The 15,966-nt window shown below is 45.3% G+C and overlaps 2 protein-coding genes across 2 annotated transcripts in view; both read left to right on the forward strand.

Annotated features, from left to right (window-relative positions):
* bgnb (biglycan b) overlaps positions 1-7,152 on the forward strand; it is a 12,843-nt gene extending 5,691 nt beyond the window's left edge. The window contains exons 2-8 of the mRNA XM_079742227.1: positions 73-323; positions 3,060-3,172; positions 3,925-4,138; positions 4,382-4,492; positions 4,624-4,717; positions 5,029-5,167; positions 5,949-7,152. Coding sequence (XP_079598353.1) covers positions 80-323; positions 3,060-3,172; positions 3,925-4,138; positions 4,382-4,492; positions 4,624-4,717; positions 5,029-5,167; positions 5,949-6,149 — 1,116 coding nt within the window. The 5' untranslated portion in view covers positions 73-79 and the 3' untranslated portion in view covers positions 6,150-7,152. The remainder of the gene's footprint in view (positions 1-72; positions 324-3,059; positions 3,173-3,924; positions 4,139-4,381; positions 4,493-4,623; positions 4,718-5,028; positions 5,168-5,948) is intronic.
* A 1,942-nt stretch (positions 7,153-9,094) lies between these two features.
* Positions 9,095-14,169, forward strand: b4galt3 (UDP-Gal:betaGlcNAc beta 1,4- galactosyltransferase, polypeptide 3; the record flags this gene model as incomplete). The annotated part of the gene is made up of 6 exons (XM_079742524.1): positions 9,095-9,377; positions 10,050-10,285; positions 10,968-11,158; positions 12,212-12,334; positions 13,504-13,608; positions 13,809-14,169. The coding sequence occupies 6 exons, from the start codon at positions 9,095-9,097 to the stop codon at positions 14,167-14,169; spliced, it is 1,299 nt and encodes a 432-aa protein (XP_079598650.1).
* Positions 14,170-15,966: the final 1,797 nt, after the last annotated feature.

Consider the following 15,966-nt stretch of genomic DNA (forward strand, 5'->3'; position numbering starts at 1 on the left):
TTGCCGAAGAAGCAGACTACAGGCGTCTATAAGGGTCGTCATTTATTCCACCATCATCCTCTCCCTCCACAGGTGGTGAATGATGCTGAGCCACTACCTCCCCCTGCTGCTGCTGTGTCTGGCCGGGCTGCCCGCCAGGTCTCCGGCCCTGCCCTTTGAGCAGAGGACCTTCCTGGACTTTGCCATGGACAACATAGACAGCGACGTGGCCACCGCTTTCATGCGTGACGAGGAGGAGGGCTCGGGGACGGAGGTGCCCGACAGGCCCACCTGCCCCTTCGGCTGCCGCTGCCAACTCAGCGTGGTCCAGTGCTCGGACCTGGGTCAGTGTGTGTGTTTGTGTGTGTGAGGGAACGAGAGAGAGAGAGAGAGAGAGAGAGAGAGAGAGAGAGAGAGAATGTTTTTTTTTGCGTTCCAGTCTATTAGTTGCACACCCAACCGAGTGTGCAAAAAAATGTGTGTGTTAAAAAAACAAACCTTGCACAGAGCTTTTTCCTAGGCTGCCTCATGCACTTGAATTGGTTTTCTCTCAGAGATAATGATGGTGTAATTTAATCAAGAAAGGCCTTTTCCACTCTGAGTATGGTGTTGAGTTGGGTGATTAAATTGAGACATGGGTGAACTAAACAACAACACCAAAACCAACAACACCAAAACCACCAAACGACTGAGATACTCGTAAAAAGTAAAAAAAAAAAACAACACCAAAAATAAGAGACATTGCAACGGATTTAGGGAAGCAGGAAGTTACTAAATGTAGGGTCAACAAAAAAAATAGAAGCAATGCAGACATTTTGGCATGGAGATGAAACAATGGTCATATCCTCGCTCTCCTGTTTTGATGTTGGACATGTGGGCATGCAGGGGGTGGTTAAAGGTAGCCCAGCCAGAGGAGGAAGGGACTACAAGGGGAAGAAGAGGCTTAGTGCAATGGTGGAGAGGCTCAGAGGGAACCAGGAGTCTGTCAAGAGGGAGAAAGCACAGCTATTTATTAACGCGGCGATAGGAAGGAGATGACGGGATTATATATGTCAACAGAAGTCAGCCGAAGGGTGAGACTCATTGACAAGAAATAAAACAAAAATAATAATTAGTATTTATGCTGCAAAGAAGCAGATCCAAATTGGAAAACCTGTAACCTTTTGATGCAAAAATTGTTCAAGAACACTTTTGCTTTATAGTATCTATCTAACAGTATTGCAGCTGGTTTGAACTGTTGCTGAAGTTCCATACAAACTGAATACAACGACCTTTGCCTAAAACAAAGGATTTGTTCAATTACACAGCACTAACTCTAATAACCCTGTCTGGGTTGAGACAGTTCAACGGTTTTGATGAATCATCATTAAAGTCTCTGCCTGGATATGTCCTGCTCCAGACTCTATGGCAGGCCACGGGGTAAATGTGGAAGTGTATAATTTGCTGAGATGTCAGTGCTTATTTGGAACAGATGTATTTCGGCCATGGCTTCGGTGCTGTTCATCCCAGCCTGAGGTGCAGTATTTATGTTTGACAGTAGTTAAGGGGCACTGGGGTTTTAGGGGGTGCAAGGTCTGTCGGGAGGTGGTATCAACTGTGGGATCTGTGGCCGAGACGGCTGAGCTGTGGTCTGAGGGTTAGCTCGCTGAGTTTTTTGGTGGTGGTGGTGGTAGGGGAGGGGGACAGATAATTCAATCCTGGGATTAGTAAAAAGCAACTTTGTTGTAAGGCAGTTTTCTAAAACTTAATGCAAGTGTATGACAGTGAGGCTAAATCGGCTAGTTGCAATACTCTACAGCTTTTACCTACGAAGGGAATGCTAACTGTAACATTAGCCTCACCACTAGCATTCCTGGATACATCATCACAGCTGTCTGACGGGGACGTCAGAGCCATTAGTTTAATATTGGATCGGGTTCTTCCCATTGATGACATGGAGGAGGGTGGGTGTGTCCTATAAATCTAAACTTAACATCAATGGGACAGCGTCAGGCTCCTCTAGGGACTGATGTGGTCAGAGGCGGGATTGATCCCGGTGCCTTGGTAGCATGACTGGTGCGGAAGGTTGACGCAAGCCCCAGATGCTGATGTTGCATGGCACCAATTGAGGGCTTTCTGCACGACCGACCCTGGTCTGTCTGCTGCGCTGCTAACCACATCGCTCGCACACCGACACACCAGCCGCTCTCATGTGGTCCTCATAATGATCGGTAGCCGTTCCCTTTGGTGGCTGCACAGATTCAATTTTTTTCCAGTGGTAATGCGGCCGTGCTATGGCAGGTGTATTCTTAAGGCTATGATTTGGGTTTCGACTAAATGTTTAAACTGAATGAGTTGCTGGGTTAGGGTAAGTTGCCGGGCAACACCAGTGGGACATTTGTTCTTCCATTGTATATCTTTTTGAGAAACCACTCGCTAGAGCCTGAGGGATTCTCTACCTACCTAGTGGATCATAAAGCTGCATTATATTATATTCTATTCCATGGCAACTCAAGAGTCTGCCATTGGGTGTGTTGTTTAATCACAACTCTCCCATTTCATCAATAAAATATCCCATATTTCCCACATAAACCATTTATAAGATTAAGATTGGTTAGGATTCTGGCATTTTTTTATTTGTCATTAAGCAGATGTTTCTAACATCTTTTGCAACTTTGGTTTTATTGAAAACATCTGCTGTCCCCATCTGGCATTAGGGTAGTTATGTCACTGATTGGGTTTAATGGGTGTGACGTGTGTGTGTGACGTATGTATCATTGTGTGTGTGTGTGTGTTTAATGTCCATGTCAACGCCTTCCCAGAGATAAACTGCAAGTGCCTACTGCGCCTTGTGTATTTGACCAACATGGTGGTGTGTGTGTCTGTCAGCATGTCCTTCTTTAAAATAACAGAGCAAGGAACCCTGGGATGTTATTCCGTGGAGTGGAGGACGACGTGAAAAGTTTAATTTCAGGCTCTGATGACCAGTTTTAAAAATACCCACTCACCATTTATTTTCATTAGTCTAGGGCTGAATGAGACATTAGCAAACGTTTGTGTGACATCTCTGCGGTGTCTCTGTGTGTACGTTTATTTTCCAGGTCTGACTGAGGTCCCAGAAGGTATCCCCTTGGACACCAAGTTCCTTGACCTGCAGAACAACCGCATTACTGAGCTCAAGGAACATGACTTCAAGGGCCTCACTAACCTATATGTAAGGAACAAGACTTTCAGTTACGGTTGCGTCTTTGCATTACATTCAGTGGCTCTTGAAGCAGCCTTGGCGGGCGTATAAAGTAGCATGCTTTGGCTTGCACCGTGTGAAACGTAGCCGTGGCTGTGCATATCCGGAGAGCTTATGAAAATCCCCCTCTCTCTCTCACGTTTTTACATCTTTCCACTTGGAGCCTTTATTCTGTTTTAAATTGCTGCCAAATGCAGAAAGGGGAATATTCTCGCTCACATCCTCTCGCATGTATTCAAAGGCGCCAATAAAAGCGCAATATTGAGACTAGCAGAGAAGGAGACGCCCAACATGACCTTGCACAATAATAACAACTCTCTTAAAGAACTGTTTACCTCGGTATCCATCTGTCTCCGACCCTCAGCACTGGCAGGCTGGGAGTCTCGTCTCGTGGGTGACAGACACGGCTGTACTCTGTTCACGAGACATATACACACATATATATACAAATACATATAAACATATATATAGAAATATATATATCGACATATATTGAGAGAGGGAGAGAGAGAGAGAGAGAGAGAGAGAGAGAGAGAGAGAGAGAATATGTGGGTACACAAGGCCAGTTTAAATCAGCATCAGTCGTTTTGAGACATTAGAAACAAAATAGCAAGAGATGAAAGAACCAGCATCCGTCAACGAGAGAGAGCGCGAGAGAGATTTCAAATACTTCTATACTTCTATTGAACCTCTCTGCATCATGGCTCTGCTCTTCCCCCTAGGCCCTGGCTCTGGTCAACAACAGGATCTCCAAGGTCCACCCCAGGACATTCTCCCCACTGAAGCACATGCAGAAGCTGTACTTCTCCAGGAACCACCTGACCACCATCCCTAGGGGCCTGCCTCCCTCCCTGGTGGAGCTGAGGATACACGACAACAGCATCAAGAGGGTGTCCGCTGGAACCTTCAGTGGTCTCTCCAGAATGAACTGCATAGGTAAAAAATGGTCCAATCCCCCATGTGTTAAACCTTAGTGTGAACAAGCTATAGTGCACCTGACCAAGACACACATACAATTCAATCTGATGCCAAAGCGATTGAGTAATACTCTATTCTAGTTGGAAATAAGAAACCAGTTATAACACATACAATTCTAGACTCCAGGTTCAATAATAATGCTTCAATATTAAGCATAAAATGATTTGGACTTGGACATGAACTTGGATCTATGTTCAATAGAGATGGGGTCGAATCCAATCCAGAACAGCGACTTCGAGCCTGGAGCCTTCAAGGGACTGAAACTGAACTACTTGCGCATATCTGAAGCCAAACTCACCGGTGTGCCCAAAGGTATTTTTGATATGAAGAAAATATTCCAATCATCTCTTCTTTTTCAATAAAATTCCATCAAGTGCTATGTGGTTTATGGGTCCGAGATGTGCGGCCACAGATGAAGTATTGATACAATTGTGTTATATCAGACCTGCCCGACAGTCTGCAAGAGCTCCATCTAGACAACAACCAGATCCAGGCTGTGGAGTTGGAGGACCTGAAACGCTACAAAGAGCTGTACAGGTGGTTTACTCTATGTGTTTTAATGTTCACTGCTGTGCCCGGAGTCTTTTATTGAAGGTTTTTCTAGTCTTTTATTAAAGATCCGCCGGTTGCAGTCTCTTCCTCTTCTCTAGACACAGACATTTACCGCCTACTCGTTGTTAATATAAATAATAACATTCCGATATCAGTACACCAATAACAAGCTTCATATGTTTTTTATGTAAAATAAAGTCATCTCCAGCCTACAGTGCCATGAAGGGGCTAAAGTAGGAACTGCAGAAGTCTTCTCTCTGACTATTGGTTCCCTGGGTGTTGCTGTTGGTTTGTAGGTTGGGCCTGGCCCATAACCGTATCCGTAACATCGAGGACGGCAGCCTGGCCTTCCTGCACAAGCTGACTGAGCTGCATCTGGAGTACAACCGCCTCAACCGCGTCCCCCAAGGCCTCCAGAGCATGAAATACCTCCAGGTGGGATAAACACCACAAATAGAATCACACATCAGGGCTCGCTTCTTATTTCCTGCTAAGTTTTTTGCCGGCTAATTTCTGATGGAGGAGGACTGCATATTTGTTTATGCAGTCCTCCTCCATCTAGACCTCATCTACATCACATTATATAGATCATAGGTGTCACTGAATTAGAGAGCTTGCATTTTTTGGCAGAATACACTCAAAAAGTACACTATGGCAGTCAGTATTTCTAGCAGGGTATTGTATTGTTTGTATTACAGTAACTATTACCTCTTCCCCATGTATATGGGTATTTTCTAAAAACTGTATTGGTATGGACCAGTGAAGCAGAGGTTTTACAAAATGATGACACCATGAGCTCGATTTCATTGAGCATGTGCCAGAAAGCTACAAACAATGGCAGACTACGGGTGTGTTTACGTGGGGCTAGTACAGATGGGTGTATTCACATGTTAGCAAGTCAACCTAGTGTTTCTTCGTCATAACACCGCCATGCTCAAGAAGAAGCCCATCAATGTGCATGCTCCATGTTCTTCTGTGCTGTGGGACATAAAGTTGTTTCGCCACCTACAGGCCTGACATGCTTATGTGAATGTTTTAAATCTTCTTGCATTCTTTTGGGAACAACGATATATTCTATAATATCGTTGTCTTGACAGGAATTCTTTGGGAAAACAAAGGGCTTTTAATATGTTTTTTCATATACGTGTGGACGAAAAACACTCAGAAACACTTTATCATGTTACATACTCCATCCCCCTCCCTCTGGTCACTCTAGATGGTTTATCTCCATGTCAACAACATCACAAAAGTGGGAGTGGACGACTTCTGCCCCAGGGGCTCTGGAATGAAGAGGACATTCTATAACGGCATTAGCCTGTTCGACAACCCCGTCAACTACTGGGAGGTGCAGCCTGCCACCTTCCGCTGCGTCACCAGTCAGCAGGCCATTCGCTTTGGCAACTACAAGAAGAAGTAGAGAGAGAGAGGGATAGAGGGAGAGGGAGGGAGAGAGCGAGAGAGAACAGGCAATTTAGAAAATACAAAAGGAGAGAGCGACGGAGAGAGTGAGAAAAGGATGTAAGGGATGACATCTAGGATTTGTATAAGGGTTGGAGAGAGAAAGAAAAACCTGAATTATTATTAAGGATGATTATTAATACTGGCTTGGCCTGATTTCATTAAGCAAGCTTTTTTTTAAGAGAAAAGGAGACACATGGAGAAGATAGAGAAATTAACATAATTAGCATGATTAAATACAAAGGGAAATGTGTCTTGCACAGTGTGTGTACCTGCACACAGTGGAAAGGGATGTGCTTTTAGTACAATCATTATGTGTTATATTTTTACAAAGTTTTTAATTTTCAGAGAGTGAATTTGGATACTAAATAACGAATATCCTGATCTAAAATAGTTGAAATATCTTTTTAAACTTAACACATTTTTTGAACACATACATTTATTGGATTTGTCATTTTTTGTGTCTTACCATTTTGGTAAAGATTACATTTACAAAATACATATCAAAAATAATCTTTTTTGTATGGATAGATATTTGTACTGTGTGCTGATTTGGTTGTATCAGAATTTGGGAAGTTGCAATTGTGCTGGTCTGAGACCTTTTCGCTGGTCTGAAATTCTGTGATCCAACTGTACTGTATTTCAACAATAAACTATCAGTGAATAGACAGCATTTTCACAATTTCCGTTCTCAGTAATGAACATAAAGGAAGCTTATCAATAATGTTTGCATCACAGAGGGTCTTGACGACCCACAACATGCTTGGCTGTGCTTTCTATGATGTTATTTTTTGTGGACTACTCATGAACGGGACAATATTGTATAGTTTGGGCTTGCCCCAGATAGAGTTAGCACACAAAGACCTGCTTTGCCCTGATCCATTGATAGCAGTGCATCCACATAAAGGACGGCCACAATGGTATCTGATGCTTTTTTTTGAACATTCTTCTTCATCTGCTTAGGGGGGCTCATTTGAGGGGTGGGGTTGGGGTTAGTTCTATACATAAGGTATGCTGATGTGGTATTACCATAGCCATAAATACTATTTTTTTCCCTGTCCTGTAATCTGAGTACTGCTACTGCTGCAAACCTTTTTTGTTTTGTGAGAAATAAAAGCGAATATCAACAGGAGCAACGCTTTCAATGAATGGATACCTTCAAAAAGCAACCAGATCAGATCTCATCATCCGTCTAAAGTGAATGGACTACAGAGAGCAGAGAGAGTTGTAGGGAGGGAGAGAGAGGGAGAGAGAGAGAGAGAGAGAGAGAGAGAGAGAGAGAGAGAGAGAGACAGAGAGAGAGAGAGAGGGGGATGGGGCGAAAGATATGGAAGGACAGAGACTGAGAGAGTTAGAGAAATAGTGAGAGTGAGAGGGATTAAGTCAATGTTCTATTCAGTCATGCATCGGTGGCTTAATGAAAAGGTTAAAGCTCATATTTATTTATGTATTTTTTAAACCTTCGATATCGTTCAGTCATGTGAAGTTTGAGTGAAGTATCCCTGCACTCTATCTGCCGCCACCATCAGCCTCTGATGCGCTTCGCTGACTATCGCCTGGCTGGATGTCACCGGGACACCCCCCTCAGAATGTCCTCTGAATGGTACAGTCGCGATGCAAAGAGGGAGACCACCCCGATGCCTGCTGTGTTGACATGGATGGCATAGATAGGGACGATGATGCTCTTGCGTGTGGAAATGTCTGCAGCGGTTGATAAGCACCATTGGGGATTTGAGTGCGAATGAGAACTAGAAGCAGCAGGAGAGACGCTCAGATATTCAAGAAACAACACGTTTTGAACCATTTGGACGTAGTTCCTCCTGATGCGGGCCGTCGATCATCTATGGAAGCCGGGGGCTTGATTTGATATGTCGCAGGAGTCAGCCGGTGAGTAGCGGCGTCGTGGTGCATCGCTGGACCACCAGCATGGTTACTGGTAGTGTGACAAATATTGACAATGGACTTACTGATAGCCATGCATCCTGTCAATGAATGGGTTAAACAGCCTGTGCATTAACAGTGTGCGTAAAGGCCTATTGATGGTCATTATGCTGAGCATTTGAAGTGTTTTAGGTATCTGCTCCATAACAGTTCTATTTATATCTAGTATAAACCCAATACTAATCGACAGTATGCACAGTAGTCGAATAGGTATGATGTGCGCCTAGTGTAGGTGATATATTATTTTGTATTACTTATTGACCACACGTCTCAGCATGATTTCGGTTTGTGATCCACGGCAATTTTTACCAGTTCCACTGAGAAAATAGTGTTACTATACAAGCAGGTAGTTGTTTTGCTATTTAGCTTAGCATGCTACCTTGTGATTTCGAGACATTCATTCAGCGTTGGTTAATTAATAATGCCGTGTTTTATTTGAATTGGAAGAGGAAGAGAGCCGGGGAACATATAATCTCTGGTCCAGGACAGGCCGTGAAGCCGCTCGAAAGAACGGGACACTCGGGGTAGATAGATTTAAGATGCAGATGTTGACGATCCGCGCATGCGTAGCCGATATGCATTATTTTTTACCTTGAAAATGTTTTATTAATTGCATGACGTGTGTTTGACATTGCATTTGGTTTTATCTGTAAGATACACAATCCAAAAATCACTGCTTTACTTTTTTTTCTTCTTCTTCCCCACAGTGAATAGTTTGGTCAAGAGGAGATGGCAGTCCTGACTGAACTTCACCAGTACTACTCTCCATTCAAACAGATGGCCATCCCCCCCTTTCAATTCTGAGTGTACATAGAGCCCCCCCGCCCCCACCCCACCTTCTTCTGCTTTTCCCTTTCCTCCTCCTACCCTCTCCCAACCCCTTTTGTCCCCTGCCCCTTATTCTTTCCATTGTTCCACCCTTTACTTTGACCTCTCCTCGCCTTTAAGTCTGTCGGGCTCATCATGGCGTGCTACGGTCGTTCCCTGGACTCCCCTTGTACTCTGGCCCTGCTGGTGGGATTCCAGTTTGCCTTTGTCCTGTACTTTTCCCTGGGGGGCTTCCGAGGCCTGGTGTCTGTTTTGGTCCACACCACAGAGCCAGAGTTCGATTACTCCCGACCCCATGATGTGTACACTAACCTCAGCCACCTTGGGCCGCCGCCACCACCTCCCCGCAACACAGGCACCGGACCTCCCGGAACAACACCTCCTCTGAAGGAGTGCCAGTTGCCCTCTCCACTGCTGGGTGAGAGGATGAGGATGAAAGGGAATGGTAGATGATGAAGGCTCTTGCGTCTATTTTAATGATGTTTCCATTTCATGTTTTCTGTTGTTCAATCTTGGCCAAGAGAGCTGAGTGAGTGATTGTGTTTTGGCGTGTCCGTGGCGGATGGCAAATTGCTGGTTGTGTTCTGACCAAAAACAGATGATCAGTCACATGGACCACTTCAATCCCAGAATGAAATCTGAAACCTTGCCCTTCCCTGTGCTCCTCTCATTTCCCCTCCTCGGATATCCTTCTCCACTGGTTCCTTCTGTTCTATTCTGCCCTTCTCTCCTCTTATCCCTTCACTCCTCTGCTTTGGTCTCCCCTCCTCTTCCTCCTCCTCCTCCTCCTCCTCCCCCTCCCCCTCCTCCTCCCCTCCTCCTCCTCCCTCTTCCTCCTCCTCCTCCTCCCTCCTCCCCCTCCCCCTCCCTCTTCCTCCTCCTCCCCCTCCTCCCTCTTCCTCCTCCTCCTCCCTCCTCCCCCTCCCCCTCCTCCCTCCTCCTCCTCCCTCTTCCTCCTCCTCCTCCCTCCCTCCTCCCCCTCCCTCCTCCTCCTCCTCCTCCTCCTCCTCCTCCTCCCCCTCCTCCTCCCTCCTCCCCCTTCTCCTCCTCCCCTCCTCCTCCTCCTCTTCCCCCTCCTCTTCCTCCTCAGTGGGTCCTGTGTCGGTCCACCTGTCCGCCCCGCTGTCTCTTGAGGAGATCCGACAGAGGAACCCCCTGGTGTCCCCGGGGGGTCACTACAGCCCACCGGACTGCGAGCCCCGCCACCACACGGCCATCGTGGTCCCATACCGGAACCGGCAGACCCACCTGCGGGCCCTGCTGTACCACCTGCACCCCTTCCTGCAGAGGCAGCAGATCCACTACAGCATTTACATCGTACAGCAGGTGGGACTGGCTGTGTGTGTGCCAGTATGTGTGCACTGGAGCGTCGTTCATATAGAGGACAGGGTAGTGTATTGGTTACTATGGTGACACCATCCTGGTGACTCCTGGAGGGTGTTCTGAGCACGACCCTGTCCAGCGGAATTTTGGTTGCATCCCAGCTGGATGTGGATTCGATCAGGCATGTCCGTAGCCTACCTGTAGGGGGAGGTCCTTAGCAAGATGCCTTTTCCCTATCTCCTCCAAAAGGACCTGTATATCCGGGGGAGAAAAATCTCTGGATGGATGTAGAGATGTTTTGTAGACACAATTAAATAAATCAATCACCTAGATTATTTTTTTTGCCAATTCTAGATTCATCAAAACATCTTCTGAATATGAATGCATGATTAGATTATATATGAAAAAACTGTGTGAATATCTAATCATGCAGTGACTGATTGGTCTGGAACCGCCCATGTTATAGTCCCTCGTTTATAATATAATATTCTTTAATTCTATTTTATATTCAGAATGGTCTGTTTGGGTATCTTGGACGCACAGCAAGAGCTGATGCCATGGATGTGCCTCCTGTGTAATATGAATCTGAATAAATCGACATGGTCAAAGATTTCTGAAAACGCAACAAAACCCATTAAGCCCTGAATTCTAAAAGTATCTTCTCCAACCCCCCCTCTCTGTCCAGTGGGGGAACAGTACATTCAACCGCGCCAAGCTGCTGAACGTGGGGGTACGAGAGGCGCTGCGAGACGAGGACTGGGGCTGTATCTTCCTCCACGACGTGGACCTGTTGCCCGAGAACGACCACAACACCTACACCTGCCACAAGCAGTTCCCCACACACCTGTCTGTCGCCATGGACAAGTTCCGATACAGGTAGCCTTTTTACAACCGTATAAACGTCACCCCCCAAGCGTTAAGGTTTCCATTTAAACAGTCAGATAAAAAGGCAACCCTTATAATTAAGCGAGGGTTGCTATGCTCTTTTCTGCCACACGGTGGAAGCAATTGTCAATGACTTTATCCCCATTCTGGTTTCATACATAATAAACCATTGAAAATCCTAAAATACGATGATGAATTATGGCCTTCATAGGCTTGCTATTCATAACTTTGTGCTACCAGGCTAGGCCCGGCCGAAAGGAATTATTTAATCAGCATTGTATTGGAAGAAAATTTTGTTGGTTCCCTCAAACGGGATAATTTTGCGAAGCCGTTTCACTAGGAGATGGAACAACGTCGCCAGCTAGCTTGAGAACAGCAGTAGCGTCTTCTTTTATGTTATTTTTTTCCATATACTGCAGATGTTCTGATATAGTTTGAGACCTACAACTTACTCGTTAGAGCTCATCCATAAATCTGCCAGTAGCACTTTATACCTCGCTTTCATCAATATTGATGCAGCCGATGCTTTGCACTCATCTCGACCGTGAACCCATAAAGGTAGGGCTAATTTCAGATCAAATCACCGAAGCTGACAGCAGATGGTATGACCCCAGATCAGTTGCTGTGAGAGAAATTTAAATTAGGTTGGTTGGAATCTAGGCAAATCTCAGTTTATCCAGTTTGTTTGCTTACAGTATTTCCATGGCTGCAGAATGCTGTGTTTGTGTGCCTATTTGTTACATATCTGTAAAACCGGAGTATTCTGAGAATAGTGAATAATACATACACAAAAAAAGAAAGGTTATCCGGAACGGTAATTTCAAAGAGAACATACTGTTCACCTTCGTCGAAGACAGTATTTATACTTGGAATGTTTCCTTAATTTCCGATGACATATGGTCATTTATGATTTGTACATTTACATAATATATCTTTTGTTAGCCTTACTGCTAGGATTCAAATCTGTTATTCGGCCTCTTTAGGATGATATATCAATCATGCAGTCTCCTTGGCACAGTTTTCATGTTCACTTTGTTTTTCCAGGTTACCGTATCCTCAGTACTTTGGTGGCGTGTCCGCAGTGACCCCAGACCAGTATATGAAGATGAACGGCTTCCCTAACCATTACTGGGGCTGGGGAGGGGAGGACGACGACATCGCCGCTAGGTAAGGCCAACACACTCTGCATTATAGGGCAATGGGGGCTCCATGCAATGTGACTACAGTAACATTAACAACATTAACCTAAACCTTTCTGTACTTGAGATGTGCATGGTTGAAGGGATTCTAGGCAGACCAACAGGCTCCTTTGTCCTATTTTATACTCGTTTTACATTCTTTTGATACTTAATACCACACAATGAACCATTCTAATCATTAGACCTTTTGATTCTGAGACCCCACAACTTTTAGAAGCATCAATCAATAATTTCATGTTATTTTTTATGTACACTCTATAAAGTCTGCTGAGACCGTTACGGTTCTAACGGGGGTTTGGTAGACCTCCTCGCCTTCCATGTCTGATCGTATTTCGGTGGCCCGCCTCACATTGACCGCTCCCCGCTTCAGCACATCTTTCTGGTCTGTCAGCTGTTATAATGTTTTCCTGCTGTCGTCAGTGTGATCTTTCAACCTAATCTCCCGCCCCTCTGTCATGGCTTTGCCGTGTGCTCTCGCTGGAGAAGACCCAGTGAGTATTCGGATTACGAGATCAGCTCTAGTGTGTGCAGCTATGTCCACGCGGATTGCCTGTCTAGTTTTCTTACGCCCATGCCTCTCTTTTTTCCAACTCCACGTGCTGCTCAGAGAGGCACTAAGATCCTTTCATGAATAAATGGAAGAAAAGACAATCCAGGGGATTTAGGAGAAATGAAGCGAGACCCAAGGTTGCTTCCTATTCTAAATCTGCTAAGGTTCACCGGCATCTTCGTGTTCTATCCCACCTATTAGTTGGGATATTCTGGGTTTTACGTTATATGCAACGGTTGAATGACAAGGTTGGTCTACAAGATGACTGAGATGGAAATAGGTTTCAGCTGGTTTTTAGAGTCCCTTAGTCTCCCCTATGTGTTGTAGCTGGTCAAAATAATTTGAAATAATAATGTATGCTATCTTCCAAGTTTTTCTTTACCGTTTATATACGTGTACTTGAATGTTTGCTGTAAAGTTTGATAGTCTTTTCCAAGTTTCTGTGTTTTAGTGGAATGTAGCAACACCCATCCTCTTCCTAGCATATAGCTGTAGTTTAGCATTATCATGGCACATTTCGATTTACAGATTACAATCTTTCAATACTAAATACTACTCTGCTGTTTTGTTTCTCTCTGCTTTCCCAGAGTGCGTCTGTCTGGCATGAAGATAGTGCGCCCCCCAGTGGCCATCGGCCACTACAAGATGATCAAGCATAAAGGAGACAGGGGCAACGAGCAGAACCCACGCAGGTACAGCACAAACCTGGGCAAGGGACACACACGTATGAGTCCTTCTCCAAAGCCGAAGGTTCTGGGACACTAATGTCCTGTATCTACCTGTATAGCGTCCTAGAAGCCCTAACCCCTTACCCTTAAAGGTCAAACCTGGTGGTATATTATGTCACCTTTTAATGACATTTGAATACGTATGAACACCCTCCTCTTTCCAGATTCGACCTGCTGAAGAGGACCAGGCTCAACTGGCGCTCGGACGGCCTCAACTCGCTGACGTACGACCTCCTGTCCCGGGAGCTTGAGCCCCTCTACACCAACCTGACGGTCAACATCGGCGAGGACCCCCACCTGCCCCTGCTGAAGTTCCCCAATCAGCGGAGATCGGGCAGACCCCCGGCGCCGAAAGCGGACACGAGGAAGGCCGCCGAGGCGCCGCCAAAATCGCCCGACAAACCGCCGGACGCCGGGACTCTAGCGGCGAACGTGACGCGGCCGGCGAAGGAAGAGACACGAGACCCCGCCCACTCAACAGCAGCCAATCAGACGACACAGGCGAAGCCTGGTGTGATCAAATAGGCCCCCGAAGACACGTCTTTGTATAGCACTCTCATTGGACGGCGGGGTTTATTGGCGGTAGTGTAGCAGACATCCTCCCTGCAGGCCAATGAAGTCGACGTCGATGGCACGAAACGAGGAAGTCGTTTGCTGTCCGCAGGGTTGTGGGGGGTGGGGGACTCTGGAGGGATCCCCTGTTCAGACCACTGTTCACTGAATGTGTCTCCTTGGCGGTGTTTCAACTTAGAAAAGAGCTCACCCGTAAAGCGTCGGTAGTAGTGTTAATAGTAGATCTCCTCCATGAGTCTCGGGAAAAGAGCACTATCGAACAGAAGGAGTGTTTTTGTGCTAGTGGTGTACGGCCTCATCCAGTCTGCTGTACCAGAAACTACTGCTGTTATTCTGCCCCTACCACCACACCCCACCACTCTACGCAGGGGGTGGTCTAGTTTTCTGTGCCTTCTCTCTCTCTGTCTTTTAAATGCACATTTTATAGACAAGGATAGGTGCTCTTCGATGCTCATCCTGGGATTGAGGGGGGGGGGGGGGGGCGAGATGTGGGGGGGGTCTTTAGCTGCCTTTCTTACTCTGCTTGAGCTAGGTATCAGACTGAAAGTTTGTTTGGAGGAAGCAAAGTTGTTTCCCAGCAGGGGAGGAAGGCAGAATAACGACAAGGACACTTTGCCACGTTGATTTAAATTTTGTATTCTACTTTTGTGCATCAATCAGCGCAGAACAACTCCCATACATGTCGAGGGTAGACGTTTAGATTTATATAGAGATACTTATTTGTTTGTTTACCACTTTGTTGTGAAGTCTGCTCTGGTGCCTCGTTTTTAAGTTTCTAGACAATCAGGGCCAATCTCTCTCTCAGACACACACACACACACACACACACACACACACACACACACACACACACACACACACACACACACACACACACACACACACACACACACACAAAACCTCTTCTACGTACAGCAGCTTGACAAAGTGGGTTAAAGTAAATCCTTATGATTCCACTGAATATTATCATTCCATTAAATAGTATATACATATCTCAGATATGATATGATATTTTAAATACAGTTGTAGGACATATGGTAAATGTATAGTATCAAGTGTACTATTTATCAAAGGTTTTGTTTCCCAAAAAAGTAATGGTTTTAGACTTCTAATACGACTTCTATACTTGTTTCTGGCCCCTGAAACCCTAAAACAAGATTGTTATTTCCACACCAGATCTATATTTACACAAACGGCGGTATGTGAGCTCTATGAAGGCTTTTGTCGGGAGAAGCACTTATTTTGTATTCCTTTTCAATCTTTGTAGGTTTAGGGGACTGAGAAGCGACCGTCGCGGTTCTTTGCTACACTGCCTCATAGGAAGGTATCCACTCGGTGGTAGTGTAAAGGATTATCACCCATGCCTAGGACAAAGCAATCACCTTCTGTATTCCACTGCTTGATCTACTCGTAAGCCTGCTGTTTGATTTCCATATTGCACATTTGGAATGTACTGTATTGTTTTAGACACACAATGCTTGTTTGTTAAGTAGTACTATTTATTGTAAGATGAGGCTCTTTCGTATATGCTTAATTATGTAAGGGACTTAAAACGGATCACTGTTAGACCACAGAACTTCCTGCTGCTTACTGTTTGGGAGGAATTACTAACTCTACTACTGAACTGGCTTGAAGACCTATTGTAATGATGTAGTGGTCATGTGTTATTTTATGTTTGTTGTTTTCCGATGATATTAACATGGGATAGATTACATAAAGTGAACTGAATGTATTTTACTTATTCAATCA

The sequence above is a fragment of the Pollachius pollachius genome, assembly GCF_949987615.1.
Source record: "Pollachius pollachius genome assembly, chromosome: 8".
In the NCBI taxonomy this organism is placed as follows: domain Eukaryota; kingdom Metazoa; phylum Chordata; class Actinopteri; order Gadiformes; family Gadidae; genus Pollachius; species Pollachius pollachius.